Genomic DNA, 27,976 nt, shown 5'->3' with positions numbered 1-27,976 from the left:
CGTCCTCCGCCGTGGCGTCGCGCCCCGCGCCCGGTCGGTTCCGCCACGGACCCCGCCTCCGGGAAGGCTCCCGGCGTTGCCTTTCCGCCTCAGGCATCCTGGCGGCGACCGCCGAGTAGCTACGTTCCGCGTTACCTTTACGCAGGGTCGCCATCTAGTGACAGCAGGATATACTGCTGCGTTCAGACGTGAAGCCGCCGCCGTTACAAGTTTGGAACGTTCTGGTTAGTGCAGGAACGCTTTGGGGTGGGGACTGGATCTAACTCCCAGGCCCTGTGCAGGGGAGGCTGATGGGTGGCCCTTAGCTCGCCTGCACCCCGCAGCCCAGGGCCCCTTCCGCAGAGGAAGGCGGGCCTGGGCCATCTCTGAGGGAGGCCTCGTGTGCGCAGTGCCCTGGTCTTCAAAGGAGAGGCCCGCGGCGCCCGTGAGCTTAGCTCTGAGAGCCGCCACTGGGCGGAAGACCTGTCTGCAAGGAGGGCTGGCTTAGGAAAGCCCACTCTGTCGGGAGCGGGGAAAGGTGTTCAGCGAGACAGGGGTACCGGAGGGAGCTCCACAGCTCAGAACAGGCCTGGCCTCCCGAAGCGCCACCTCCAGAAGACAGGACAGGGGAGGACGGAACTCCTAGGTTCTTGAACCGGCCTCCGGGAGAGCCACCTACCGCCCCTTCCCCCCACCTGCTGCAGCACAGAGCCCAGGAACAGGCACAGCGCAGCACGCATCCAGGTGGGGACCAGACTCCCGGCGCCTATTTGCAGACACCCCCGAAACTTTACTAGGAGTTTCCTTGCATCCGCTAGGTTGGCTTCGTGGAGGGAAAGTGTTACCGGACACAGCACCGGGTCCGAACTCAGGTTGGGCTGCTCGCTGCTGGAAAAGCAATACTCGCGAGACAATTGATGGTGGGAAAGGAAAGGTTGGTTGCTTTGTTCAGTAAGCCGGCAACTGGGAAGTGGGTGGACTCACGTCGCAAAGACCATCTTCTCCGTCCAGGCGAAGTCAGAGGGTTTTAGAGGGGAAGGGAAAGGGGGAGGGTAGAGAAGGGTCTGCATGCTGGAGAAGCAGGTGTCCTGGTGCTTAGTCCTGTTGTCGGCATGATCCTGAACAGACTTGCTGGCATCCGGCAGCTGATCTGATCTTCTAGCAAAGTCCGCCCCTTCACCCCCCAAGGCCAGTGGTCTGCAAATCTCCAAGAAAGTTATTTCTGCTACAGACCAAGGGACTTAGGTCAGCAAGCAAGGAGTGCATAAGCTTGAAGGAAGGTAACCCTTAAGACCGGTTGGCAGGCTGTTACAAAAGCACCCACCCCCTTTAAGTGAGTAGCTTCTCTCTACAAGCACTATACTCCCAAAGGCTGATGTCCTCCTTCCCTGCATGATCTTATATTGCGAGGGAAAGAAAGTTCTCAATAGGCACCACTCACTGAGCCCTGTACATAAGCTTGGTTGGGCTGCTAGGGTTCCTTGGATTTAGAATATGGGGTATTTAGCACCTCTTATCCACAGCTTTAGACCTTCGTTGCCATTCTTGAGCAACAGGACAAATCCCCCACCTGTATGAAATAAGTGCCTTTAGAGAAGCCCTGAGGACAGAGAGAGCAATCAGAGCTGCCGTGTATGTTCGTGCAAGTTACTCACTGCACAAGGGCACCTGGTGGAAGTGGAGGGGTAGCCACTGGGCACTGGGATCTGGAACTCAGCCCTTACCTGATCACAAAGTCATAAGCCTGGCAAGGGCTGTGTCTGCCAGGAGGAAGGGGAGCCTTCTTCAGATTCACCTGCTCTCCCAGGAGCCTGCCCACAGCAGCCCCCTTTTCCTTCTCAGGCACGGAGAAGGGCAGGCTGTAGCCCTTGGGGAGTTAGGTGACTGCCTTTGAAGAAAAGGCTCCTGTATGGAGCCCCAGCCCAGGATTCTTTGGTTTCTGTGGGCCACAGTCACCTCACTTCTCCCACAAATAGAAACTCCCTTGGAGGTACACAGCGTGTTAGCCGGAGGGCCCCACCTTTTCTGGTGTTTGTAGTCTCCATCGGGGCACTGCTGGGGGCCAATGTCAGTGCTCGTGTAGAAGCCTGGCGTTTGATTATAAGGTTTTTCAGCCAGAAAACATGTATTTGCACTGTTCTGTTGACTCTGGCCTGGTTCCTTAAGCCAAGCTGTGAACAGCCTACCCTCATTTCTCTTGTTCCCAGAATCCTTTAGGTGCAAAGACACACTTCTAGACTGAAAGGTCAGTATCATCCCAGTGGACAAAGATTAAGGAGGGCCCGAAGGTGAGTTTATGTTTCTTCCATCTGGTCTCTAAAATCTGAGTGGTTAAGCACTCTTTGATGCTGGAAATGGGTGAGGTGTTTCCTCCTGGCCTACCAGAGGACCAGGGAAACATATGCATTTCCTCAGGCTGCTGTAAGAAAGTACTACCGCGTCGGTGGCCTGGACCGCAGAAATGCACTGTCTTACAGGTCTGGAGACGAGAAGTCCAAGATCAACCAGTCACCAGGACTGGCCCCTTCTGAGGGCTCTCAGGGAGAGCCTGCTCCTGGCCTCTCTCCCAGCTTCCAGGGCTTTGCTGGAGATCTCTGGCGGGTTTAGGCTTGTAAGATATATTACACTCATCTGCCTTTATGTTCACATGGCATTCTCCCAGGACGCGTGTCCAGTTCTCCCCTTTTCGTAATTACTCAGATATACTGGATTAGGGGCCCCCTAGAGCCTCACCTTGACTAATGACATCTCCAAAGAAGGTCACATTCTGAGGTGCTGGGGGTTGGGATTTTAACATATGAATTTGGGAGGACGCATTCAACTGATCCCATTAAGAACCCCAAACAAGATGGCAGGAAAGCCCTCATCTTCTACCCACTGCCATGGTGACAGGAAAAGGGATGTGGGAGGAAGGGGACATTCACCTCGTAGAAGCTGCAAGAAAGCTTTTCTTTCTGCATCAGGTTTGTATCAGGATTGTGTTTTTATCCCCAGGTAAACAGTAAAATCTTCAAGCCAGACAAGCCAGACCACGAGGGAGAGAGAGATTTCAGTAACCAGAATAGGCCATGGGCTGCCTCAGTAGCCAGAGAAATGTATGTCTCTAGGAGGCCTAGCGGACCTGGCCTGCCTGAGCCGTCATGGACCCTGCAGCATGTTGGGCCTTTGGCTTGTCAAATCGTTAAGTTTTCTTAATCATCGTTGTGAAGGTCTCCTTAAGGTTAACGATAACTTAAATGCTTGTTTTAGTTGATGGGTTTTGCTTGCAGAAATGTCCTAATTCTGGCTGCCCATCCGTGTTTGATTCTCCAGCACTGTGGCCAGAGGGGCTGTCATGCTGAGGCATGGCATTTGAGTTATTTAAATCTGTCACATACAAAGTCACCCGTAATCCCAGTTTGGGGCTCTGATGAGGCAGGTGGGGAAGAGCCCGCCACCAATGGCCTGTGAGCGCTTTGTGAGCACTGATGCGGTGGGCTCGATAAGGCACTGGCTAGAGCTTCAACCTGTAGACCCGACATCCTTGCATTGTTGTTCGTCGGTGGCCTATGAATCTGCGAGCCCCTAAAGCTGAAAATGGCAAGATATGTGTATTTTACTACAGAGGGGAGAAGATTCCCAGCCTTTGTTGCACTCTCAAAGGAACTTATTTACAAACCAGTTAAGAACTACTGACCTAAGGAACTCTCATCCCCTCGCACATCTTTATGGTAAAACAGTAAATTCAGTTTTCTTCTAACGTGTAGAAGTCCATCATGAAATTTAGAATTGTTAGCAAAGGGAGCAAGACCTTTAAACTTGACCATGGTCCATCTCCTGGTTTGGACCTTGATTTCCTGTCAAGGTTATATATATGGACTTATAATTTGGAATGTGTGGGCTCGGTTCTTAGGGCCACGAATTAGCATATGATGTGGTCCCTTGTGTCTTGGGGCCTCTGATGGGTCCCCACTAGTAGAAGTGTCTGTTCCTTTATGGAGAAGCAGGGACCTTGATGGAGCCCATGGACTTGGTCCCAAGATTGTTAGGGATGTAAGGTCCTTCCCCCCAGAAGTTTGACTCCGTGGAGGGTTTTTGTTCGTGTCAGCTAGATTTGAGTGGCAGATGACTTCTACTTGGCCAAAGGATTCACATGTTTATAATTAGGACAGAAACTCATGCAGTATACACTCTCTCTCCCTCAGTCATGCTCCCATTTGTCTGACCCTCCTCCACCACTCTACCCTATTACATATATATGGATGTTATATATAATGGATAATATTCATGGTACGTAGTAGGGAAAGTTCTGTCTGGATTACAAAAAGGGCAACCAGGTATCAACTTTTACAGAAATAGGATATTTCAGCAAACTGTTTAAACTGTTTTCTTTAGTTGATTTCCTTCACAGCCAGAGATCAGTAGCCTCCCCATCAGACGTCACTTCTTCACTAACCGAGGGATCTGGCTTTTACTTTGGGGAGAGAAGCTTCTTTCTCTCGACTTGCTTGCATTTTCTCTTTAATGTCTTCGAGAAAGCTTGGGTCATTTTGACACATATGTACAGGGCCCCGGGAAGATCTCCACCTTACCGTGTGCTCTGACCATCTCTCTCTGGCCTTCCTCTCCTTGTATTCGACAGCCTGGCCATCATGCTCGTTACCATGCAGGACTGTACAGCGTCTGCCCAAATATTCTTGCTGCTTGGAAAGCATTTGCACAACAGCACCAAGAGTGCAGCCTAACGACACCCCCTCCCCGGCCAGGCCTTACGCAGCCGTGTTAGCATTAGTGCGTCTTCCTGTCCGGTGCTCCTGGTCTCCCTTAAATGCCACGGTCATTACCTGTGTTGTTAATCTAGGCCACTGAAGGTCCTAAAAGCTCCCACTTTTGGGGCAGTGAGAGGATTTCAGGCTCTTTCTGGGCCATCTCTGGTCAGATGGGAAGAGTCTACACCTTGAGCGTCGTCCCAACAGGTCCAGGAGAGGTTGGCACAAACGTCCATGGTCAAGCAATGTCCCAGCTGTGGGCTTCTCTGCTCCTGCCAGTCTTGAGTCATTGTGGACCCTGAGGCATGGCTGGGTCTGTGGGTGAGAAGTGGGGTCCTACTCCTGAGGCTGTAGAGAAAAGGGACACATGGTTTGGATTAAGGCTTGAGGGACAATCTGGCCATGAGGTATGCTGGCATCAGGACTGGCAGGGAGGAGTGACCGTGACGGGCGGGGGGGCAGCTTATGGAGAATCCCTGAATTCTGGGGCTGTTCCCTTGAGAAGGGAGAGAGTGTCCCTGGGGAGTCACAGTGTTCATGCAGGACCCTCCTTTCTCTCACATGGACAAGTCCTCAAATGTTCGAGGCCCTTCTGAATGCTGAGACAGGTCTCAGGAAGCAGGCCCACCTATCTGAGGTGAGCAGAGGGGGTTGGGGGGACAGTTAGAGGCAGGTGAGAGGGAGTCATCATAGAAGCAGAACAGGATTGAGAAGGACCAGGGCCTAGGAGGGCAGGGAACTCCATGCTTCAGAGAGGCAGCCCCACGCCTCAGACAGGTGACCCCATGCCTTGGACAGGCAGAGCAGCCAGCTCAGTTCAGTTCGGATCAAGCCATTTTAGGGCCCAAGACAGTCAGGGGAGACTGACCCCCAGTTGGCGATGGGGCTGCTAAGGCCTTGTGTCTGGTCTTTCATCCCGAGCAGCCCAGAGCCACCCTTTGGCTCCAGCGCTGCTCCCTAGCCTGACATTGAGCGGCCCGGCTTCCCTGGGAGGACCCATCTTTTAGATCCAGATGTAACCAGAATCAAGTGGGGTTAATCAAGTCAGGTTCTTTGGCCTCACTGAGCTCTGCACAGTCCAGCCTGGAGTGGGTAGTCGGGGTCCTGCAGAAAGACGCCCCTCATCTCCCTGTAGTGAGTCACCTGCTGGGGCCCGGGGCACAGGGTCCAGCAGAGGGCCCTTGGCCAGGGTGCGCACCAACAGCGCGGACTGTGAACTGCTTAGCCCAGGGGAACCACTCACCTAGACTCTAACGTGCGTGAGGATTGAACCCCCTGGAGCGGAGCACCTCGTCACGCCTGCTCCTGACCACGGTAAGGGAACAAAGCTGGTGGGTAGGAACATTCTGATTCCCAGTTAGCCATCTTACTCTCCTCCTGACTCATTACCAAAAAAGAGGGATTTTCTGCTTCTTCCTCTTCACGGGACAGTTGGACTTTTTGTCCTGAAAATGATAGGGTTCCTAGCCCCAAAGGAGAGTTGAGTGTTTTATTTTTAAAAGCCTAGGCTTATAAAATAATCATAACACAGGAGATTTGGGATAGAGGAGGACTCTGGTTTGAATCCAAAGAACAGCCCGAGGATGGAGGATGCTGGGTGGGGACTGGTGTTCCCACAGTGCCAGAGACCTGCTCCCGAAGGGCAGGGAGGCAGTGGGGGCCTCCCACTGGGGAGGGCACGAACCGTGTGTGTGGAGGTTGGCTCTGCATGCTGCGTGTGGGAAGGACAGCGAGGAGGGGGAGTCTGTGACCCTCACACACTAAGGTTGTGGTAGTCAGGGTTCTTCAGAGAAATAGAATCAATAAGAGATATCTTGGAATTTCTCAGCCTCTCTAATTGGGTGAGTCAATCCCTTGTATATATTAAAAGGAATGATAAATATTACATAATCTTATAAAGAAGTAGCTCACCCAATGATAGAGGCTAAAAAATCCCAAGGTCTGTAGTCAGCAGGCTGGAGACCCACTAGGCCAAATTTGGGGGCCCCCTCACCAAGGAGCTCCTGGTCATTTACTGCTCTCAGACTCCGGTGATGGGGGTCTCCCTTCAGCCTGATGGACTCTCTTACGCACTTGTGGTGCGAGGTGATGGTTGTGCTTCTCTGAGTCTCCTGTCCCCTGCCTCCCTTGTCCACTGTCCCCTGGTCTCCTGGTGCTTACACCTGCCCCCATCCAGGTTGTTTCAAGTGCTGAGCCCCAAATGCACAGAGATCAGCTATCCACAGGAGAGCTAGTTCTGCCCCAGACGTTACTAAGCTGGGGCTGTCTGTTCACACAACACACACACACACACACACACACACGTTGCTCGTGATCCAGCATGCATGCACTGCTCTCCACAGGAACAGTTCGAGGGGTGGGGCTCCCAGCAAGAGAAGATCTCTGTTTCGACTTGCAGAAGGCAAGCTGCTGATGACTCAGGGAGATGTTTGCCTGCCTTCTTGAAGTCTCCTTGGGTGAGCTTGCGTGCCTCCAGGTGGGAGGTTTTCTCAATCCCTGTGGCGGCTGTAGCCCCATACCTGACTGGAAGCCACCTCTTGGTCCTGCACTGGGGCCGTGTTAGTCTCTCCTCTGTCCAGGCTTCTGCGGGTGGGTCGTCCACCAAATGAGGCAGGAGCAGGACTGCCTGTCACTCCTAATTGTTGGCTGAGGTCTCAGAGAACAACAGAGACAAGGCCAGGGGTGCGGAGTGGGTGTGTGGCTGGAGGAACTTGAAAGCTAGGCCTAACCTGCTGAGTAGCTGGGTCAGCACCTCGACCTCAGCCCCGCTCATGACTTGCATGGACCAGATCAGCTAGAGGCTGGGACTGAAGAGGGAGGGACTAGGGGAGCCAGAGGCAGGAAAGGGGGAGAAAAGATGAGTGTGGGAGTTAGAGATGCGTGACAGCATCCGGGCAAGCTCCTCAAGCTCTCTGACTCTGTTTCCTCACCCCTACAATAGGAATTCTAGCGCCTTCTTCACAGTTATGACAAAGTAAACAGACGCAACAGCTGAATGACACATACAAACTTGATTGCATGCTGGTTTGAAAAAAGTTGGGGAAATTCAAGTAGGATCTCTTTAGTACCATCTGGTATGGAGTAATTGTTTGCTGGTTTGAGAATGGTATTGTCCTTATTTAGGGCAACATGAGTTCTTTGGAAATGGGTGCTGAAGTATTTGAGGGCAAAGTTTCCTAAGGTCTGCAGCGCACTGAGATGGCTCAGCAACCAAAAGTGTGTTTGCGTGGAGACAAAGACAGAGCAAACCTGGTGAAATGCTGACTGCTGAAGTGAGGAGGAAAGTGTTCAAGTGTTCGCTGTTTATTCTTTCCATTTTTTCTTAATGTTTAAAGTGTGTCACAAATGGGGGAGAAAAAGAATAAATGAGCGAGATACGCCAAGCCCCCTACACAATGCCCGTTCAGCAGTCTTTATTTTATAAATATTCACTAAGCCACTGGGGGCGACTTCAGCCAAGACCCCGAGACCAACACGCCAGATACTGTTCTGGGAACACAGCAATGATTTGAAGCAATGAAGGTCAGAGACAAACATTAAACAATCAAACCAGTAGGTGAACTTGTTAACCAAAGAGAGGGCTGGAGTGCTATGAAGACAGTCCCCAGGTGAGGGGCAGGGGATCCCGGGGGGAGGGGGGGATGTGAGAGGGCCTCTGAGCCTCTGAGCAGGTGGAATGTGAGCCGAGGATGGGCCGTGCCAGGGAGCCGACCATGCAGAAACTACCCCTCCTCCTCTCATCTGTGTGTCCAGGAGCCCTAGAAGGGCTCAGGATGCCAGAGGGGACATCAGCCTAGAGCCTGGGGGGCGGGGGAGGGTTTGCTTCCTCCCTAGGAGAAACCAGCCATGCTCTCGTTCATGCTTTTGTAACTCCTGGGTCTGTTCAGACCAGTCTGATACCATCACTCTCCCTGGACCAGTGAACTCCATGGTGTGGGGGCAGGACGGAGGGACAAGGGTGCCTGCTGAGCCACTCTCTGGAAGCCACCCAGGATCTGGAACTGGCCCCAGAGGCAGTCTCAGTGGCACTTCACACAGCCCTTGAGACGGGTAAAGACACTTCCTGGTAACACAGTTCACAAACGGAGATGTGTTCAACTTCATTCATAACTAAGGAAATGCAAGTCGAAATCGTGTATTTTCACCCATCGGATTGGTAAAGACTAAGAAAATCGATAACATCCAGTGCCAGGGTGCTGTGGGGAGCAGCCCCTCATCCGTGGTTCCTTCAGCTTCTCCCGGAGAATTTGGGGATTTTGACACTGCCCATTGAATGTGAAATTGTGACCATGCTTTGGCCCAGCAGTCCCAGTTCGATGAAGCTATTCTGAAGATGTCATCGGTTGGATTTTTAAAAGCAAGGCACAAGGATGGCACTGAATTATAACTGGGGCTTTTGCAGCGATTTTGCGGAAACAGGACTGCCTGTCCGAATGTCTGCCAGCAGGAGACTGCTTAAATAAATGATGTAGGGGTATGGATTTCATATGAGTAAAGTTTTAGAAATAAAATATGGTACACATAATAACAATACAGGTAAGATAGGCATAGAAGAAAGTCGAGAAGACTCTACATTGAAAAGTTAATAATGGGGATGTCTGGGGCATGAAATCACTTTCTATAGCATGCATTTCCGTACTATTTAAATTTCGTGTCACAAGCATTTATGGCTATTGTAAGCAGAAAAAAAATAAGGATTTTTAAAGTGAGAGAGAAGGATGGAAGGATGGAAGCAGATAGTGGTTCTTCTCTGGGGGCAGCCAGGATCTGAACCCCCTTGAAACAGCTGGAGCATTCACCTGCCTTAGGGGCTCCTACCACACGAGTTGTCAGTGGCCTTCTGACCACAGAGCCCCCGTGGCTCTGCCATGGAAGGCACAATGGAGATGGCTCCAGAGCCTGGCCCTGACCTGAAGGGAGCTCCACTGAGCCCAAGGCAGCCGGTGGTGGAACTTGGGTTTTCCGCCACTTGCAGTCAGAGTTGTAAATCATATCCTAACTTGAGGTAAAAAAAAAAAAGGGAGGTAGGGGAGAGATACTGCGGGGTCTCATGAAATCCACACACATGGACAAGCAAGCTTCAGGAAGGGCTGAAACCAGGGAAACGCCAGGGACCCGAAGAGGGGTTTGTGGGTCTTCTCTCCAGGGAGCTGCCCTGTTGGAGTTGGGATGCCTCCCCACCCTGGAACTCTCAGATCAGGTGCCAGAATCCCTGCCAGGGAGAATCTGATTGGCCCAGCTGTGTCAGCCACGGTGAAGGGTGAGGGCGGGGGTGGGGCAGGCAGCACAGAGACCACCTGCATCTGTCCAGAGAGCTGTTGCCAGGGCAGGAAGCCATTTGGACAGGTGACTTGTTTGCTGTGGCCGCCTGCGGTGACAAGGTAGCACACACCAAGCCACTTAAACAACAGAAATGTATTATCTCCCAGCTCTGGAGACAGGAAGTCCAAGGTCAAGGTGTCCTCGGGGATGATTCCCTCTGAGGTCTGTGGGAAGAGAATCTGCCCTGGGCCTGTCTGCTATCTTGGGTGGTTTGCCAGCAATCTTTGGCCTTGCCTGGCTGGTAGGTACATCCTCCTGATCTCCGCCTTCATGTCCACACAGTGTTCTCCTTGTATGTGTGTTTGTGTCCAAATATCCCCTTTTTATAAGGACACCAGTCATGTTGGATTATGGAACCAGCCCACTCCGGGATGACCTCATCAGTCACCGCCCTAATTCCAAACAAGGTTGCTTTCTGAGGCTTGGGGGATTAAGACCTGAACATATGAATTTGGAGCAGGGCAGGGTGGAGAGACAAAATTCAACCCATAGCATAACTGCTATGGTCCAGGTCCAGAGAAAGATCTGGGCTAGAGGGACAGCTGGAGAGTCAGTGACCTGGTGGAGAGTGAGAAGCCTTTGGGAGCAGATGGAAAACCAGCCGAGTGCAGTGTGAGGAGAGCCACAGATGCGTGGCTTCTTCGAGATAAAGCAAGCACTGCAGAAATCTGCTGATTTGGTGACGTGTGCTGTCCTTGACAGGGAAAATGTTGGCAAACTAGCCGGGGTGAGAAACACTGCAGTGGTACAAGGACGGCTTAGGATATGACGGAAGGGAGAAAGTGAGTGTTCAAGTAGGTTGGTGGTACAAGGAAGAAATCAGTGTTAGCTGGAGGAGGAGATGCCAAGGAGGCTTTTACAACCTGCTCGTGTTTACTGATGATGGGAAAGAACCAGTAGAAAGGGAGAGATTAATGGGGAGGAGATCATCACGGTGCCAGCACCCCAGAATGTGCCAGAGCTGTGTACCCACAGGCCAGGGACCCTGCTCAGTGTCTGTGAAATCGAAGTGTGACTGCACACCAAGAGGGGACAGAATCCAAAAAGCAGGTTGGAGGGACTGGCCAGGGCCCCATTTCGAGTCCACTGTGGTTCTGCTCTGGCCTCTTGCTGCCGCTGTTGGCTCCACTTCTGGGCCTGGTTGATGCCAGTGCCAACCACGTTCAAATTCAAGATGGAATTTAGACGTCCTTGGGCACCCCTGAGTCAGGAGCCCAGCCCAGTTCGGTGGGCTGTGGCCAGGGGAGCCAGGCCTTGGGGTATCCCCCACAAAGTCTTAGGAGCAAGTCAAAATGTTAAGCCCATTGTGTTTTCCTCTCTGACCCTCTCTGGGCCCAAACTTCTGGAAGGTTAGAGATCCTTGATGTTATAAACTGTTTGATACTCATATCCCAGGAGAAGATATGGAAGCAGGAAAGCAAGTCAGGGTGCTCCTTTCTTAGCTCCAGGTCACACAGGAAATAGACAAGCAACTACTCTCAGCAGGGACCGTGGCTACCTCTGAGAGGTCAAAGGGAGGGTAGAGACCTTTCCTTTATATTATATACTTTATATACTTGTGAATTATTTTAATTTTTATAGTAATCTTTATCAGGTCTAAAAAAATCTTACAATATGCCATCTTTTTAAAAATGGATTTTTATTTAAGAATATATATAAATGCATTCTCTTTCTAGAGAGTGGAAACATTATGGATAAGATTAAAGTCTCCTAGACTGTCTCCCCTGCCCACCCCCCAAACAATCTACAGCAGAATCCACTATTATTATCACTTTGGTGCATATCAGTTCACACTTCTTAAAAAATTTTTTAAAGATTTTATTTATTTATTGGACAGAGAGAGAGACAGCAAGAGAGGGAACACCAGCAGGGGGAGTGGGAGAGGGAGAAGCAGGCTCGCTGTGCAGGGAGCCCAATGCGGGGCTCGATCCCAGGACCCTGGGATCATGACCTGAGCCGAAGGCAGATGCTTAATGACTGAGCCACCCAGGTGCCCCTCATTTCACACCTTTTTAAAATGGACTTTCATGCATGGGTATGTCCCCACATTCAATATATAGTCCAGATTTTTGAAGGGATTAAACAACATATTTTCATATAGTGCTTTCTTTCCACTGGACTTCTTTTCTCAATTATTTGTCTTCGGGGGCCATCCCTTCCTAGCATTCCTCCTCCACACCCTCCTTCCTTCCCTCTCCCCTAGGACTAACAAGCACCTGGTTTTTAACAAATGCTGCTCCTAAAACTAATCCAATAGAAGTCCCTGGGGTGTGGTTGCCAGATTTAGTAAATAAAAATATAGGTGGCTCAGTCAGTTAAGCAGCTGCCTTCAGCTCAGGTCATGATCCCAGGGTCTTGGGATCGAGCCCCTCCTCGCACCCCCTGCTCAGTGGGGAGTTTGCTTCTCCGTCTCTCTTTGCCCTCCCCCGTTCATGTGCTTGCTCTCTGTCTCTCAGAGAAAATCTTTAAAAGAATATATAGGTGGCAGGGGCACTTGGTTGGCTCAGTCAATTAAGCTTCCAGCTCTTAAATTCTACTCAGGGTCATGAGGTGGACCCCGCATCCTTGGGCTCTGCACTCAGCAGGGAGTTTGCTTCTCTCTCTCTCCCCCTCTGCCCCTCCCCCCCTCAAATAAATATTAAAAAAATATATAGGTGGCAGATTAAATTTTAATTTCAGATAATGAATAATTTTTAAATATAAGTACACACAGTGCTTGGGATATACCAATATTAAAAAACTATCTCCTGTTTTTCTGAAATTCAGATTTAACAGAATGGCTTCTATGTCATCTGCCAATCCTACCTTGGGGCACTTGTTAAAAATACCATTGGGCTCCTCCCCTTATGAGATGCAGTAAGTCCGGGTTGAAGCCCAGCCAGGAATATGTATACTTTTAAATGGTATTCCGATCACTAGCCAGGTTTGGGAACCCTGTACTGCACCACACCAAGCTGACTGGGGGGCCAGGCTCCTCTCCCTGTGAAAATACATGTTCATGCTTATTCAACCCTCAGTTTTTAATGAGTTAGGGTAGTATGAGTCATGCCTCCAGAGTAGCTGTCCCTGGGACTTCTGCTGTAGGGAAGTCCTCTTAGGTGTGGTGCCCCTTCCCCCACTACACTGCCAGGACAACGAGCTCTGCTACTTTTCCTCAGGCCGCCCAATTTTTTTTGGCCCCGCTGATTTTTTTTGAGGTCCCAGGATCTCTTATAGATTTGGCCAACCGCTCTCAGCCCAAACTGTAACCCTCAAAATCAGCGCAATGGCAGAGGACCGTGGGACTGGGGACAAAGAAGAGGAAAGAGGCGAGGCTCTGGGTTCTCCTTTCTTTCTCTACTTCCAGATATGTCTTTCTCGGTAACCCCGCGGATAGGCCCTCTGCTCCTCTCCCTTCCTGCAGCCCTGTGAAGGGGGCGGGGTAGCCCAAAGGGGCGTGGCCAACAAATCCCAGACACAGCCAATCCCAGAGGGGTCCTTCGGGTGGTCGCGGGGGAGAGGGGCGTGGCCTGAAAAATTTCAGCGACGAGGCTGGACCAATCCCGACCCGGGAGGTGAAGCTGACTCCATACCTGGACCCAGGTGCGCTCGCCCCGCATCTCTCGGTTGCTTCCTTCACCGGATGGAGTGGGCCCAAGCGGCGTCCGGAGGAGACCAACCCGGGGTCGAGTTCCCAATGGAGCCCTTGGGGAGCCAGGTCGCGGGACTGGAGCAGCCGCAGGCCCGCGCAGAGGAGCGACGGCTCGAGAGTTCCGAGAGCAGCCCGAGTCTGGCCCGCGCCGTAAAGGAGGCGGCGGGCGCGGGCCAGGACCTCTCCGGCGGGAAAAAGCTGCCCCCGCCTCGCCCGGCGCTCCTGCGGCTCCCGCCCCCCAGCTTGGGCTACGGCGCCTTCCGCCGCCAGGCGTCGGCCGGCTCCGAGCCGCCGTCGCCCGGCCCCGTCGCGGCCGAGCAGCCCCGGGCGGGCGTGTCGCCGGGAGCCGAGCCGGTGCCAGGGGAGCCGCAGCAGGGCACCTGGGCCCCGGTGGAACTGCAGGTGGACGTGCGCGTGAAGTCCGTGGGCGTGGCGGGCGGCAGCCGCGCGCCCTCGCCGGCGCCGTCGCCGCGCTTCCTCACCGTGCCGGTGCCAGAGTCCCCGGCCTTCTCCCGCCACGCCTTGCCCGCCCACCCGCTCCTGCCGCGGACTCCAGCCCGGCCGGAGCACGGCCTCGACGCCGAGGGACGGGCGAGCCCCGCCGACGGGCGCTCGGAGCCCCCGGGCTCCCCCACGTGCCTCGGCCGCTGCAGGGAGCTGGAGCTGGAGAAGAAGGAGGACGCCGCGCTGCTGCACCGCGCCGAGACGGGCGGCGACGAGAAGCTGCCCCGGGCCGTAAAGTTCATAGGTAAGCGCGCGCCAGCGCCGGGAGCCCGCACGTCCGGGGAGGGGGCGACGCAGCCTGAGCGCCCCCCACAGCCGCCCAGCGCCGGGCCACTGGGGCGGAGGACCGAGGGGACCTGGACGACCGCCCCGCTGCCCCGGCCTCACCTGGCCTGTCCGGCCTGGCATAGGTAATTGTACTGTGTTTGTTTGCGGTGAAAGAATAAAACCTCTTATTTCCACCGCTACTACGCCTCCCCACCGCGAGGATCTTCACGTTCCCTCTTCGTGTGCGCGGCATCGTTGGGAAGTAGAGGAGGGAGGACTTCCAGGAGAGGAGGTCACCTCCAGGGTCACCTGACGGTGGTGGCAGCCCGGGCGGCAACCGGGTCTCCCGACCCCGGCTCCCTCTTACCCTCCACCTATGCTGAGGAGCATTTGGCCCCAAATACTCCTCCATTCAGCAGCTACTGCGTGGGGACTAGGGTCCGGACTGCTGGGGGCAGTGTGTGGGGGGAGTGGGGTCCGTTTGAGGGGCGGGGTGCTTGTCAGCGGAAAAGAAGGAGGCTGGAGGGGCGCCTGGGTGGCTCAGTAGGCTATGCTTCTGACCCTTGATTTCAGCTCAGGTCATGATCTCAGGGTGGTGAGATGGAGCCCCTCCCCAGCTCTGTGCTGGGTGTGGAGCCTGCTTAGGATTCTTTCCCCCTCTCCCTCTGCCCCCCCCTTCTCTCTCTTACAAAAAAAAAAAAGAGAGAGAGAGAGAGAACGAGAGAGAGCCTGGAAAAGATATAAACAATACTGGACAAGGAGCCAGGAGGGAGTGTTTGGTGAGCTTGGGGGCATGGGAAAGCTTCCTGGAGTAAGCCTTGGACACAAATCACTCCAGCTTTTGCAGAGTTTGTTGTGAGCACATTTCCCAAGTGATGGTATATTGTCTTGTTTTTGTTCTTGGGTCTTTTTTAGACCGGGGTGGAGGGCGGAAGGAGAGGGAGAGAGAATCTTAAGCAGGCTCCAAGCGCAGTGTGGAGCCCCACACCGGGCTTGATCTCACAACCTTGAGATCACAACCTGAGCCAAAATCAAGAGTCCGGCTGCTTAACCCACTGAGCCACCCAGGCGCCCTGAAGATGTATTTCTATCGCTGCCATAACTAATTGCCAAACCTTAGTGGTTTAAAACAACACACATTTTTAATCTTACAGTTCTGTGGGTCAGAAGTCTGGTATGGGCCCACTGGCCTAAAGCCAAGTTGTCAGCAGCACTGTGCTCCTTCCTGGGGGCTCTAGGGGATATTCTGTTCCCTTGCCTTTTGTAGCTGGAGGATGCTGCATTCTTTAGTTCATGCCCCTCAGAAGACTCAGAGCCAGCAAGCAATGTTCAGCTGATTCCTTCTGCTGCCCTCTCTGACTCTCCTGTCCTGCCCTGTCTTGTTTCTAAGGACCCTTGTGTTTACGTTGGGCCTACCCAGAAAATCCAGGAAAATCTCCTCCTCTTAAAGTCAACTGATAAGCAACCTTAATTCCAACCAAAACCTTAAGTGCCCTTTGTCATGTAACCTAATTTATTCACAGGTTCCAGGGATTAAGATATGGGTGTCTTCTGGGGAAGAGGGGGCACATTATTCTCTCTACCACAATGAGTTTACACGTTTTTGTCAGATTAATTAAAGAGTCTAGGACTAAAAAAAGTGTAAGTACAGGTCAGCCAGGGATGGAGCCAGGAGGGATCTGGGCAGGGAGGACTCTGGAGCTGAGAGTGAGAACAGAGGCTGGGGGAGGAGGTGTCTTTTGGAGAAGGTCGGTGTGGCCTAGCAACTAGAGAGGTAGTTAGAATTTTGGTGGGATGGGCAGGAAGAACGTACTCAGCACTGGGTGCCTGGAGGAAATGGGGCCCTGAACGGTGATGCCCAGCACAGTCAGGCCCAGCTGGAAGAGCCGAGGCATTTGTAAGAGCTTTACTCGAAAAAATGACACAAAAGCAGACCCTCGTTGGCACAAGCCCTCTGAGTCAGTCCTATGCCGAGCTTTGTATTTGGAAGTTTTCCTTTTTTTTTTTTTTTTTTTTTAGGATTCCCTGCCAAATTGAATAACCTTTAAGTCCCATAAAACCTGATTCCACCCTGGGCCACCAGATCTGACTAGGGAGAAGCAGATAGTGTTTCAGCTGTGGGTAGGAAACGTGGCAAAGTAAGATGGACTGGCAGTTGGAGAGTAAACAGACGGTTGACATCAGAGGTGTCATTCCAAGATTGGGAAAGGAAATGGGGTAGAAGCTAGAGTGGGGCCGGAGGGAAGGTGCTGGAGAGAAAGGGAACGTGTGTTATTATTGCCATGTGGGACTCGGTGCATTTGCAGACATGGAGAGAATTCAATTTAAGGGGGTCCAGAATTGAAGTGGGGAGAGGACAGGTACAGAAGGGACTTTAGCTTTATGTGTATTTTCATTTTTCTGTAAGGAGAATGTTTTGGGTTACCTGTGTAATTGGGAATTGCTTTGGGGGGGCACCTGGGTGGCTCAGTTGGTTAAGCGTCTGCCTTTGGCTCAGGTCATGATCCCAGGGTTCTGGGATCGAGCCCCACATCGGACTCCCTACTCAGCGGGGAGTCTGCTTCTCATTCTGTCTCTCTCTCAAATAAATAAATAAAATCTTTGAAAAAAATTTTTTAAAAAGGAATTGCTTTGGAAAGGGGGTAGGCGGGACTGTCTCTGTCTGGAAGTTTGGGAGGATGCTGGTTCTGTGGGGGGACATTCCCAAGGTCAGCCATGCAGCAGCCATGAGTGGAAGGTGTGTGGGACTGTGTAACCTGCTGAACTTCTTTTATGCATTCTTTTCTGGAAGGCCAGAGCTGAGTCCAGCGTGCAGTCATGGTAGTTACATTGACCAAGGTGATTGGTAGATTTTCCTTTTCTTCTCCAGGCTTTTTAGTGCTGTTTTTATTTTATTTTATTTATTTTTTTTTAAAGACTTTATTTATTTATTTGACAGAGATAGAGACAGCCAGAGAGAGAGGGAACACAAGCAGGGGGAGTGGGAGAGGAAGAAGCAGGCTCATAGCGGAGGAGCCTGACGTGGGGCTCGATCCCATAATGCCGGGATCACGCCCTGAGCCGAAGGCAGACGCTTAACCGCTACGCCACCCAGGCGCCCCTGTTTTTATTTTAAGACTCACAATTTATATGTATCTTTTATTCCAAGCATTTTCAGATCATTTTTTTTTTTTGGCAAATGCTTCATCGAGTTATAATTTGCACACCCGGACAATCCGCCCACGTCAAGCCTACAATCCAGTGGTCTTTAGTACATTCCCAGAGGCGCACAACCATCACCACGGTTGGTTTTAGCATATTTTCAACACCCTAAAAAGAAAACGCTGTATCTTTTAGCTATCGACCCCCCCCCGCCGCCCACCGAAGCCTCTCCCAGGCCGCCACTGCTCCACTTTCTGTCCCTGGGGTTTGCCTGTTCCGGACATTTCATAAATGGGCTCATAATACGCGTCCTTCTGGGACAGGCTTCTCCTGCTTGGCAGCGTAAGGTTCTCCGTGTTCAGCCACAGACCAACACACACCAGCACTTCCTCCCTTTTCTGGCTGAATAGTCTGCTGTATGGTTAGACTACATTTTGTTTATCCATTTATCAGTTGATGAAAATTTGGGTCAGATCCCTTTAAGAAGCAGATTATGTAATAATAATAATAATACCAAACTGCAAAAAGGTCACAGATGGAATGTGACTCTTCGTATATATATATCGGTGTAACACACTTCCCTTTTCAGTCTTTGAAGCAAGTGTTTTTTTCTAATGGAAATGGGAAATCAAGGACTTCAAAAGTGCTTTTAAAGTTGAATTATGATTGAAAACATGTTTTATGAAAAACCTTGGAAATGTGTCCCAACTTTCTTTGTGTATATTCATATGGAGGCATATACGAATATGCATGTGGTTTTAAAAACGGAATTAGTCTTTTCAAAATAATAAAATATTTGCTGGAGAATTAACCTCTGCTGTTTCAGGTTTTGGCAAAAAAATGGGGTGATTGAGTTCTTGGGGACCTGACGCTGGATATATGGCATTCCCAACCCTCAACCCCGAGATGGGGGCAGGTCCTCCAGCCCCTGGCAGCCAAGTGTCTGGGAAGTTTATTTTTATAATTTTTAAAAAAGTTTTGTTTAGGGGCGCCTGGGTGGCACAGCGGTTAAGCNGAAACACGCCCCCCCCCCCCCCCCCGTTGAGGCAGGGAACCTGATGCAGGGCTCGATCCCAGGACCCCGAGATCATGAGCGGAGCTGAAGGCAGACGCTTAACCCACTGAGCCACCCAGGCGCCCCTGGGAAGTTTAAGTTCAACCCGCATTTAAAGAGAGGCCTCTTTGCTTTAACTTTCATGCTTCTGTGTTCGAGCAGAGATCACGTTCAGGAGTGCTTGGTTACTTGAGATGTTTCCGGGTGGAAAGCTGCTGACAACTGTGATGGCTGTGATTAACCACTTACTGCGTTTTCTTCTCCCCATTTTCCCCTCTGGCCTCCCTGGTCACTCCGCCACCAGGGCAGCAGCTGACATTCGAACGTATTCTCTCTCTGAGCCTCTGCCGCCGCCTTTCCCCTGCCCAGCTCTGTCTCCGGAGTTCCTTTCCCCTCTGCAGCCCCGGGTCCCCCGGGGGCTCAAGCTGCCGGCCGCTCACATCTGTCTCCTGCTCTCCCGCCTGCAAAGCACGCCCGCACGATGCTTCCCTAGTGGCCTCCAGGGACCTGGAGAGATAGAAGAGGCAGGTGATTTCGCTGTCAAAATGGGAAAAGACCAAAAACGTGTGGGGGGCCCGTGGAGTGCAGACTTGAACCCAGGTCTGTCGAAGTGTAAATGGAACCCGCATCCCCGTCTTGTTTGTGGAGTCGTAGCTCCCGGCACCGTTAGCTCCGTGAGCGCGGAGGTCTTGTCCTGTTCTTTTGGTGGTATTTGTGCCCTGTGTCTCATGCACATTCGGTGCTCAGCAAGTGATTGTCAGCCAGTCATTTGTTCTCTTTCTTGAACAGACTCTAAGGTCTTCTAGTTATTTAAGAAGCAGAGAATCTTCTAGCATTTTTCTCCCAAATAGGAAGTTCTAACCTAAATTGAGTGGGTTTTTGTGGTGTCTTGCGCCAAGGGGGTGGGGTGCTGATGCATGAGTCAGTGTGGTTCTGAGTTGGGTGTGGTTTGGATTGGCTCCTTCTAACCCGTCTCTCCTGGTTGTCCCCTCCCCCAGGGCTGCCTATGTACATGAAGTCCCTGCGTTGGGCCCTGGCAGTCATGGCTGTGTTTCTGGCCGTGTCCGCAGTCGCCATCGTGGCTCTGGCTTCTAGAGCAGGTACGTGCCTCCTCCTGGTCCCCTCTCTTCCTCTGTCCACCACCAGCGTCTAGTCCTGATAGGAGCTCTGTGAGAATTAGAAAAAGACATCCCTACCGGCAGATGTCGCGTGAAGACACGGGGCTTGTTGACCACAGAGAGGGACAAAGAGCTCCTGCCTCTCACTGGACACAGCCTGTGCTCTAACAAGCAGGGGGGGCGACAGCCCCCAGTTGGGGGGCTCTGTGCACTACACAAACTCTACAGCCTACCGGGGGCCCTGCCCACCCTGCTTGCCGTCCTAAGGCTTACCAGTTCCATGCTCCAGACTTCCCCCCTCACTCAAAACGGTGGCTAGATTTTGATTTTTTATTTATTTATTCATTTTTTAAAAGATTTTTATTTATTTGAGAGAGAGAGAACCAGAGAGAGAGCACAAGCAGGAGAAGCAGAAGAGAGAGAAGCAGACTGCCCACTGAGCAGGGAGCCCGAGGAGGGGCTCGATCCCAGGACCCTGGGATCCTGACCCAAGCCGAAGGCAGATGCTTAACCAACTGAGCCAGCCAGGCGCCCTAGATTTTGATTTTTTTAACATGCACACATTCAGCTCTTTACAGTGGTCTCTGTGCTTGCAGGGACCAGGTGCCGGCCATGCCCCCAGGGCTGGATGTGGTCCGAGGAGCGCTGCTACTATCTCTCTGCCGAAGCTCAGGCCTGGGAGGCCAGCCAGGCTTTCTGCTCGGCTCACCAGGCCACCCTTCCGCTGCTGAGCCACACCCAGGTGAGGATGTAGCTATCAATACAGATCACAGATTCCTAGCAAAGATCTAGTCCAACTCTGCATTACAGGGAAGATCACCACGCCTGGGGAAATAGCGTGACATGCAGGAGGACCAGACAGCAGGGCCCCTGGTCTTCAACTTACTCTTCGTTCTAAGAAGTAGAGGCAGAGCTGGGGAGACGGGGGCAGGTTGCTCCCCTCCAGCCTGTGGCCAAGCAGTGAACAGTGAGCGCGCCTTCCGTCAGTGATTTCGTAAGTATTTAGCAAGCGCCTACACTGGGGATTCAAGGATGAGCCAGAACACCCAGCCTCCACCTTCACATGGCTAACAGCAGCGAGTGTGGCAGACGTTCATCAAGGAACCACAGAAGTAGGTGTTTAATTACTGTGTTGATCTGTCCTGTGGAGGGAAGGTGCCCAGCACTCAGGGTGTGTGACAGGAGGATGTGATCTGAAGGTCAAGGTGGACCAGGCAGCATCGACCTAAAGATAACCAAAAAACCCATGCAAACAGTCAGGGAGATAGCCAGACAACCCCCCCTGGAGTGCTTTGTTCTCGCTCCAGTCAGGACTGGTTGCTAACTAGGCCTCCTACACAGCTGTTGGCTTGGGATCTCGTCTCCATCCTTTGGTGTGCTTTTGCCTCTTTCCTATGCGGGATCCCCACTTCCTAGATCTCAAGACTTTTTCTTGGTTTATAGCATTTTCTTGGTGGAGCACATACGGAGTACATTTCCTGGGAAAAGGGTAGGAGAGAGGCCGTCACTGCTTCTTTTACATAGACTTTTTTTTTTAATAATAATATTTTTTTATTATATTATGTTAGTCACCATACAGTACATCCCTGGTTTCTGATGAAGTTCGATGATTCATTAGTTGCGTATAACACCCAGTGCACCATGCAATACGTGCCCTCCTTACTACCCATCACCAGCCTATCCCATTCCCCCACCCCCCTCCCCTCTGAAGCCCTCAGTTTGTTTCTCAGAGTCCATAGTCTCTCATGCTTCATTCCCCCTTCTGATTACCCCCCTTTTCTTTATCCCTTTCTTCCCCTACCGATCATCCTAGTTCTTATGTTCCATAGATGAGAGAAATCATATGATAATTGTCTTTCTCTGCTTGACTTATTTCACTTAGCATTATCTCCTCCAGTGCCGTCCATGTTGCAGCAAATGTTGAGAAATCGTTCTTTTTGATAGCTGAGTAATATTCCATTGTATATATGGACCACATCTTCTTAATCCAGTCATCTGTTGAAGGGCATCTTGGCTCCTTCCACGATTTAGCTATAGTGGACAATGCTGCTATGAACATTGGGGTGCAATATGGCCCTTCTCTTCACTACATCTGTATCTTTGGGGTAAATACCCAGTAGTGCAATGGCTGGATCATAGACTTTTAACCAGAACTTCCTTTCCAGGACCCTTTTCCTGTATCTTGGCCTCCAGAGGGACCTGTTGCCTCTAATATTTGAGCATTTGGGGGCTTCTCAATTCAAAATGGTATCTTTCTCGGCTTCCTCTCACTTGACCTTTTCCTTGAAAAACCACAGAGTTTTCTTGGGTCTGCTCAGCCGCTTACAGTTGTCGAGCTACCCAAGTTCTATTGAGAGGTCTCCTAGCTACCATCTTCCATTCTTGTCTTTTATTTTCCCCTTCTGTTATCAGTTCAGGAAATTCCTTTCTGTTCCTATTTTATTAAGAGTTTTAAACATGAATGAGTTTAGTTGCATTGGATGCTTTTTTGTGTGTCTATTGAGATGATATCTTTTTGTTTATTCCCTGAATCTCTTTTTGTGTGAACGACACTGATTTTTATTTATTTATTTTTTTAAATATTCTAGGCCTCCCATGATAGTTTACTTAGCCTTGATTTTTTCTTCCCCAAGGACTTCTGGATTTGACTTGTTAATATTTTACTTACGATTTCTCATATATGACATTTTGTTTTCTTGGACTGTTCCTGCCCAGTCCTGACCCCAAAGCTATTCTGCGCTGTACAACAGGGAAGGGGGTCCCTGCCTTTCTCTTTCTCTCTCAGAAAATTCCCTGGAGGTGGATATAAAACTGTGCTGGAGAAAATGCTTTACCGTGGGTTATTTTATCACTAGGAATAACACTTATGTTTCAAAAAACATGGGGAAATGAAAAAGCTACAATGTATATTGAAAAACACCAAATCTGGGATCTCAGTATGGTAAAAATAGATATGCAAAGAAAAAACACAGAAAGGAAATATGTATACTAATTGTTCTAATCGTGGTTACCACTGGGGGCAAGAGTATGAATGATTTTTTTTCTTCTTCTTTAAAGTTTTAATTTTTTTAAAATTTCCTAAATGTTCTGCAAATAATGTGTGCTATGTATAATTGGGAGGAAATGCCAGAGGGACTGTGGCCTATGAAGGAGATCATATAAAGGTTTTGCCAGGGGCCTGGGTCAGGCCCGGAGTTCTGTGTTTGTCAAATAAGCCCCAAATAATGGAGCTGGGGAGGGGGCCGAGCCTGCCAGGGACCCACTGAGCCCAGCAAGTGTCCTCAGGAAGCCTGCCTCTGCCCTCCAGCCTCTGGGTACACGGGTTCAGTTCAGGATGACCTCAGCCCTCCGAGCAAAAACCTGCCTGTGGATGGTGCTTCCTTCAAGGGGGAGATGGGCTTACACCATCCAAATCGCAAGCTTGAGATAAAGAATTCTCTTAAAACTAAGCATACAGGATCAATTATTTGAAACATAAGTATACAGAAAAGTCTGGGTAAGCTCCTTGCAAAAAGACCAAGGCAAGGATTTGGGTCCCAGGCAGTTAACTTCTGGAATATGATGACTGTGGAGCTCTGGAATCCTTCCGAGCTCTGGACGAGGGCCAGACACTCTGGGAGGCACTGGGGCGGGGGAGGGGAGCAACTGAGGACAGACTGGCAGAGGCAGCGGGCAGAGGCCAGGCTCCAGGAGCTGGGACACACACACCCAGGGTCATACCTGTGGTCCCAGTGGTGCGCATGGCCCTCCAAGAAGCAGGCCTCATCCTCCCCAAGAGCAGGCTTTGCTCACGGTTCGAGAAAGGGAGCAAATGTAAGCGCTGTCTGTGCCATTGTTTCAGCACGGCTGTTTCCTAGGGTACAGGGAATACGAAGTACACACACAAACTATAAGCCACACACGCTGACCACAGAAAGGCGAAAAATACATGAAGAAATACACCCCATAGGATTAAGACAATTAACTAATTGGAGCATTTGAATATTAAAGCGGAAATGTACGAAGGCAGAAAGCAGAGTGAGGCGGGGGGTCGGAGTGGGAGGTATCGAATGCCCACCGAGCTTCCCCCGAGGAAGATGGAAAGATTCTGGGGGTGGACGGAGGCGATGGTCTCACAACAGTGTAAATGACCATAATGCCACCAACCTGGACACTTAAAAATGGTGAAAATGCTAAATTCCATGATAAGTATTTTACCACAACTTTTAAAAAAGAAATGTTTGAGGGCAGAGCAGGTAATTTATCTCCATTTTAAGATGCCAAATACAGGATTTCAAGTACATGCTGCTTGGGATCCCATTCCCATGTGCCCCAACATCGGCGGCAAAGTTGGAGAAGCACCTGCAGAAGGCTGCGGGGCCCCGGGCCATCAGTGGCATCATCACAGAGCAGTTTTTTGAACGATAAATGATTCACAGGTTTCTGGAATTTACGTCTCTGGATGATGCTTTTCCCACACCATAATTTTTGCTAGTGGTGAGAACAAGTGAATGCAGTCCCCGAGGAAGGAAGGGTGGAAAGGAGTGAGTGGGCAGGGACAGGCCATGCCTCCTGTCGCGGGAGGCTGGGAGGTGGAAGCAAGGGAGAGCCAGTTGGCCTGGGGCCAAGACTGAGGGCAGGAGCCTCTTGGCAATGCTGGGAACATCAGATGAGGTCCCCTGTGTGGTTTGCTCAGCACCTGGCCCAGACCGGAGATTTCTCATGTAGTGAGCATGCATCGTATGCCCTTGGCTTTATACAGATCCTCTCGGGCCTCCTTACGAACGTGCCCCTGTTTTAGAGGGCCCTACTGAAGCTCTGAAAGGTCGGGTCCTTGCCTAAGGTCCCACAGAACCAGAATTTGAATAGGGGCTGTCCCGGCCCTGGTGTGCCTTCCCAAACCGGCGGCTGAGGGCTCCCTGGAGGAGGGTGCCAGCCAGCAGGAGCCCCCCCTCTGCTGCAGCCACTGCCCAGAGCTGCTCTGTCCTCTGACCCCCCTCATAGCTGTCCCCGGGCTCCTCTCCGCACTCCCTGCCCAGCCCTGCTGGCGGGCCCCAGCCTGGGGTGCAGCCAAGTTGCGCCCGTGGGTGTGCCTTCCCTGCTCTCACCTCTCGTTTCGGACGCAGTCTGACCTTCGGGGGTTCAGCAGCAGAAAGGTTAGCAACCCTCAGCCCGGAGGTGGCTTCCGGCTTCCGTCTCAGCGGCCCGCCGGCTGGTGCCTCCTCGAGGGGAGCGGCACGTGGTTGGCCCCATGGCACGTGTGTTACCGTGGCCCTGGCTGCGTCCCGGCCACGAGCGCAGGCAGGTGGGACCGTGGCGCTGGCTTGCTGTGTGCGGGGCGCTCACGGCCCTCAGCACGGTCACGGTCCCGGTCCCAGATGGGAGCGCAACAAGCCCCTGAGTACGGTTATGGCAGCACGCGGGCGGGAGCTCACCTTGGAGGGGGTCGGCCCGGTGTCCCTACTGGAAGTGACCTTCACCCTGAGACCGAGGGACCACTAGGAGTGGAACCGGGGGGACGGTCCTTACTCTCGTGCTTACTTTCTAACAACCGGGGTTAAATATGGATGTTTGGGCTTTCTCAACTTCAACAAGCTTTCTAGGGAACAGCTGGACATACATTAAACTCACATAGGACTGTCTCCTTCTAATTTTCACTCATGAATAGAGGCTTCTGGATGCTGTGAGCAACGGTACTTCCTGGTGCGGTGGGCTTCCCTTCACTCAGCGTGATTTCATAGTTAATTTGCTGCGTCCTTGGCACCTTGAACAGCACTGTAATTTTCCATCGTGTTGCTGTCCTGTAGCGCCCAGTGATTTCCTGATTACTGAGCATTGGGTGCTTTCCATTCCTTCTTTCTAAGTAACACTGTGTTATCTTTGGGTAAGTTCATTTTCTCCCCCTTATGTTCTGGGATTTATTCTCCAAGGTGGAATCACTCATCGGAGTGGTAGGAAGGATGGGACCGTTCGTGTGACCTGGCAGCAAATGAGGTTCTGGAACCATGCCAGCTTCGCGGCCTCATGCCTGGACTTACAACATTAAAACATCTTTTTCCGCCTTAAACATTTTTAAATACCATTTTTTCCTTTAATTTGTTGCTGAAAACAAGATGACGTCAAGGACAAATATTGAAGAGGAAGGTCATCTCTAAAGCTCTCTAACATACATGCGGTGTAGTCGTTCCTTCTGTGTCTGCATTCTTGTGCTGGATGTGCTTTCTCCCCTCTTCTCTGTCCCCTCAGTGCCCATCTCGCGCTGCCTGGTGGGGACCAGCATTAACATGCTCTCTCCCCTTGAGGCTAAGATGGGATCCCCCCCATTTCCGGTCCCCAGTGTCTGGCAACCAGCAAGCATCCAGTACAACTTCCCAATTCCTGGTGTTTGGGGAGAGCTGGGTTGAGCTGGGCCCGTTCTCTTGGCGAGCTGGGAACTTGCTGGAGGAAGCGGGGGAGAGGGCCACAGAAGCCCCAGGTGAGCCTTACTAGTGTTGGCAGAGGGGTGACCGGCTGCTTTCCTCCTTCAGGACTTCCTGAGCAGATACCCAGTCACCAAGTACTCGTGGGTGGGGGCCCGGCGAGGCCCCCAGGGCTGGCACTGGATCGACGGGGCCCCACTATCGCCCCAGCTGTAAGTGACCATTGGGCCTGGGTGGGTGGCCTCTCTGTCCCCGGTATGACCAGAATGACATCACAGCAGATGCCAAAGAGGGGTTGGGGCCTTCCCCTCTGCTGACACCTCCCCCATTGTTGATCTGGATCCTCCATCTGTCTGTTCCCAGATTCAGCCCCCTGTCCCACCACAGCCTCGGTTACCTCTTGGGAGACACCTTACCCTCCTCACCTAGCTGGCTGGGAGCCTTAGTTTCATTTAGTCCTGGTCACTCCATCCCTTGTTTGGGCCCCCAGAGCATTCACCCAGGCCGGATCCTCACCCTGTTCTGTAGGAAAGGGGTGCTGCCCAGAGGGGTTCGGGTGGTTCTCTTGAGCTATGGGGCATCCTCATGACTCCCACCCCAGGGCCCTTTCCAGACTCCCCTGGCACTGCGCAGTGATCAACGTACCCATGCAGCGGCAGCAGGCACACAGGCCAGCAGGGGCCGTCATCCTGAGCTCTGTCCCTTCTTGTCACCCTCCCCAGACTCCCAGAGGAAGAGGAGGACCAGCCAGATCTCAAGTGCGGGGGCCTGGAGGGAGGCAAGCTGGTGGCTTTGGACTGTGCCTCTCCAAGACCATGGGTCTGTGCCAAGGGGACCAAGTGACTTGGGTTCTGCCCGTCCTGAGACTTGGGGGGCATGCAGCCCCCCCAGGGGAAGCTAGGTTGCTAGCTGGGGTAGCCTCTTCCCTGGACCAAGACTTCCAGGTCTCCCTGCTCTGTGCTCAAGGGACCCTTTCTGAGCCTACTGGGGCCTGGACTTCCGGCTCAGGCAGATCACGTCCAAGGGAAAGGAGGATTTCTGCGGCCCTGGGCTGACCGTCCAGCTTCTGAAATGGATTTGTTTGGTTACCTTGGGGTGGTTTTTTTTTTTAGCATTTTTGAATCTAGTTTTCTCCCTCATTAAAATGGCCATTTCCCATCCTCTCCCCTCACCTGCTTAATCACACATGCACACCCCCTCAGCCTTCGAGGACCAGGAGGCCTCGGCAATCGCGGGTGCTGCCCAGCAGTTCTCACCTGAGCGTGGGGACAGAGCCTGAGCTGTGATGCGGGGCGATCAGCACTGCTATGAATGCCACGGCCGGGCACAAGGCCGACACTGCCGACCGACAGCGTCTGGAGGACAGCACGTAAGAAGTGGTCGCCCACGGAGGAGGGAAGTGGAGGGTTTCCTTCCCGGCCCCGAGCTGGCAGAGGGTAGGGTTCGCGGTGAACGGCACTGGCGGGGCTTCTGAGCAGCTGATGCCCGAGGCTGGGAAGATGCAGAGGACAGGACCCCTGACCCCGGGCCCTGGGCTGGAGAACCAGGGAGCTGCAAAGCATAGGGTGTGAATGAGAAAGTAAATCAGAATTGTGGGGAGGTTCGAGGCAGCTCTTGCACCTACAAGTGTGGGGACACCAGCTTGGAGATGTCTGTGTTGGGGCTCAGTGAGGGGCCTTCAGGCCAGAGGGAGGGGCCACTGCGGGGGGCGGAAGGACTGGTTTAGTCTCTGCAGCCTGTACAGACCTCTGTCCCCATGGCCAGAGACTGCACTTGAACCTTATCTTGGTGCCGAGCACTGGACACAGCTGTCC

The 27,976-nt window shown here is 52.1% G+C and overlaps 1 protein-coding gene across 2 annotated transcripts; it reads left to right on the top strand.

Annotated features, from left to right (window-relative positions):
- KLRG2 (killer cell lectin like receptor G2) lies at positions 1-27,322 on the top strand. 2 transcript variants are annotated; one of them, XM_034637857.1, is made up of 8 exons: positions 1-224; positions 798-913; positions 2,187-2,267; positions 13,396-14,428; positions 19,645-19,746; positions 20,361-20,506; positions 26,271-26,374; positions 26,885-27,322. In XM_034637857.1, exons 4-8 carry the CDS (start codon positions 13,672-13,674, stop codon positions 27,003-27,005), a joined length of 1,230 nt encoding a protein of 409 aa, XP_034493748.1. In that variant the 5' UTR covers positions 1-224; positions 798-913; positions 2,187-2,267; positions 13,396-13,671; the 3' UTR covers positions 27,006-27,322. The 2 variants fall into 2 exon arrangements, with proteins under 2 accessions (XP_034493748.1, XP_034493743.1); XM_034637852.1 differs by lacking the exon at positions 1-224 and having other exon boundaries at positions 231-2,267.
- Positions 27,323-27,976: the final 654 nt, after the last annotated feature.

The sequence above is a fragment of the Ailuropoda melanoleuca genome, chromosome 1, assembly GCF_002007445.2.
Source record: "Ailuropoda melanoleuca isolate Jingjing chromosome 1, ASM200744v2, whole genome shotgun sequence".
Lineage (NCBI taxonomy): Eukaryota > Metazoa > Chordata > Mammalia > Carnivora > Ursidae > Ailuropoda > Ailuropoda melanoleuca.
This window is presented reverse-complemented; position numbering and strand designations above follow the sequence as displayed.

What these genes read in the sequence shown, in the direction of transcription:
- KLRG2 (XM_034637857.1), top strand. Translation starts at nt 13,672, where the DNA reads ATGGAGTGGGCCCAAGCGGCGTCCGGAGGAGACCAACCCGGGGTCGAG. An exon ending in CCGGGCCGTAAAGTTCATAG is followed by an intron (nt 14,429 to 19,644) that starts GTAAGCGCGCGC and finishes CCCCTCCCCCAG; the next exon opens with GGCTGCCTATGTACATGAAG. An exon ending in GGCTCTGGCTTCTAGAGCAG is followed by an intron (nt 19,747 to 20,360) that starts GTACGTGCCTCC and finishes CTGTGCTTGCAG; the next exon opens with GGACCAGGTGCCGGCCATGC.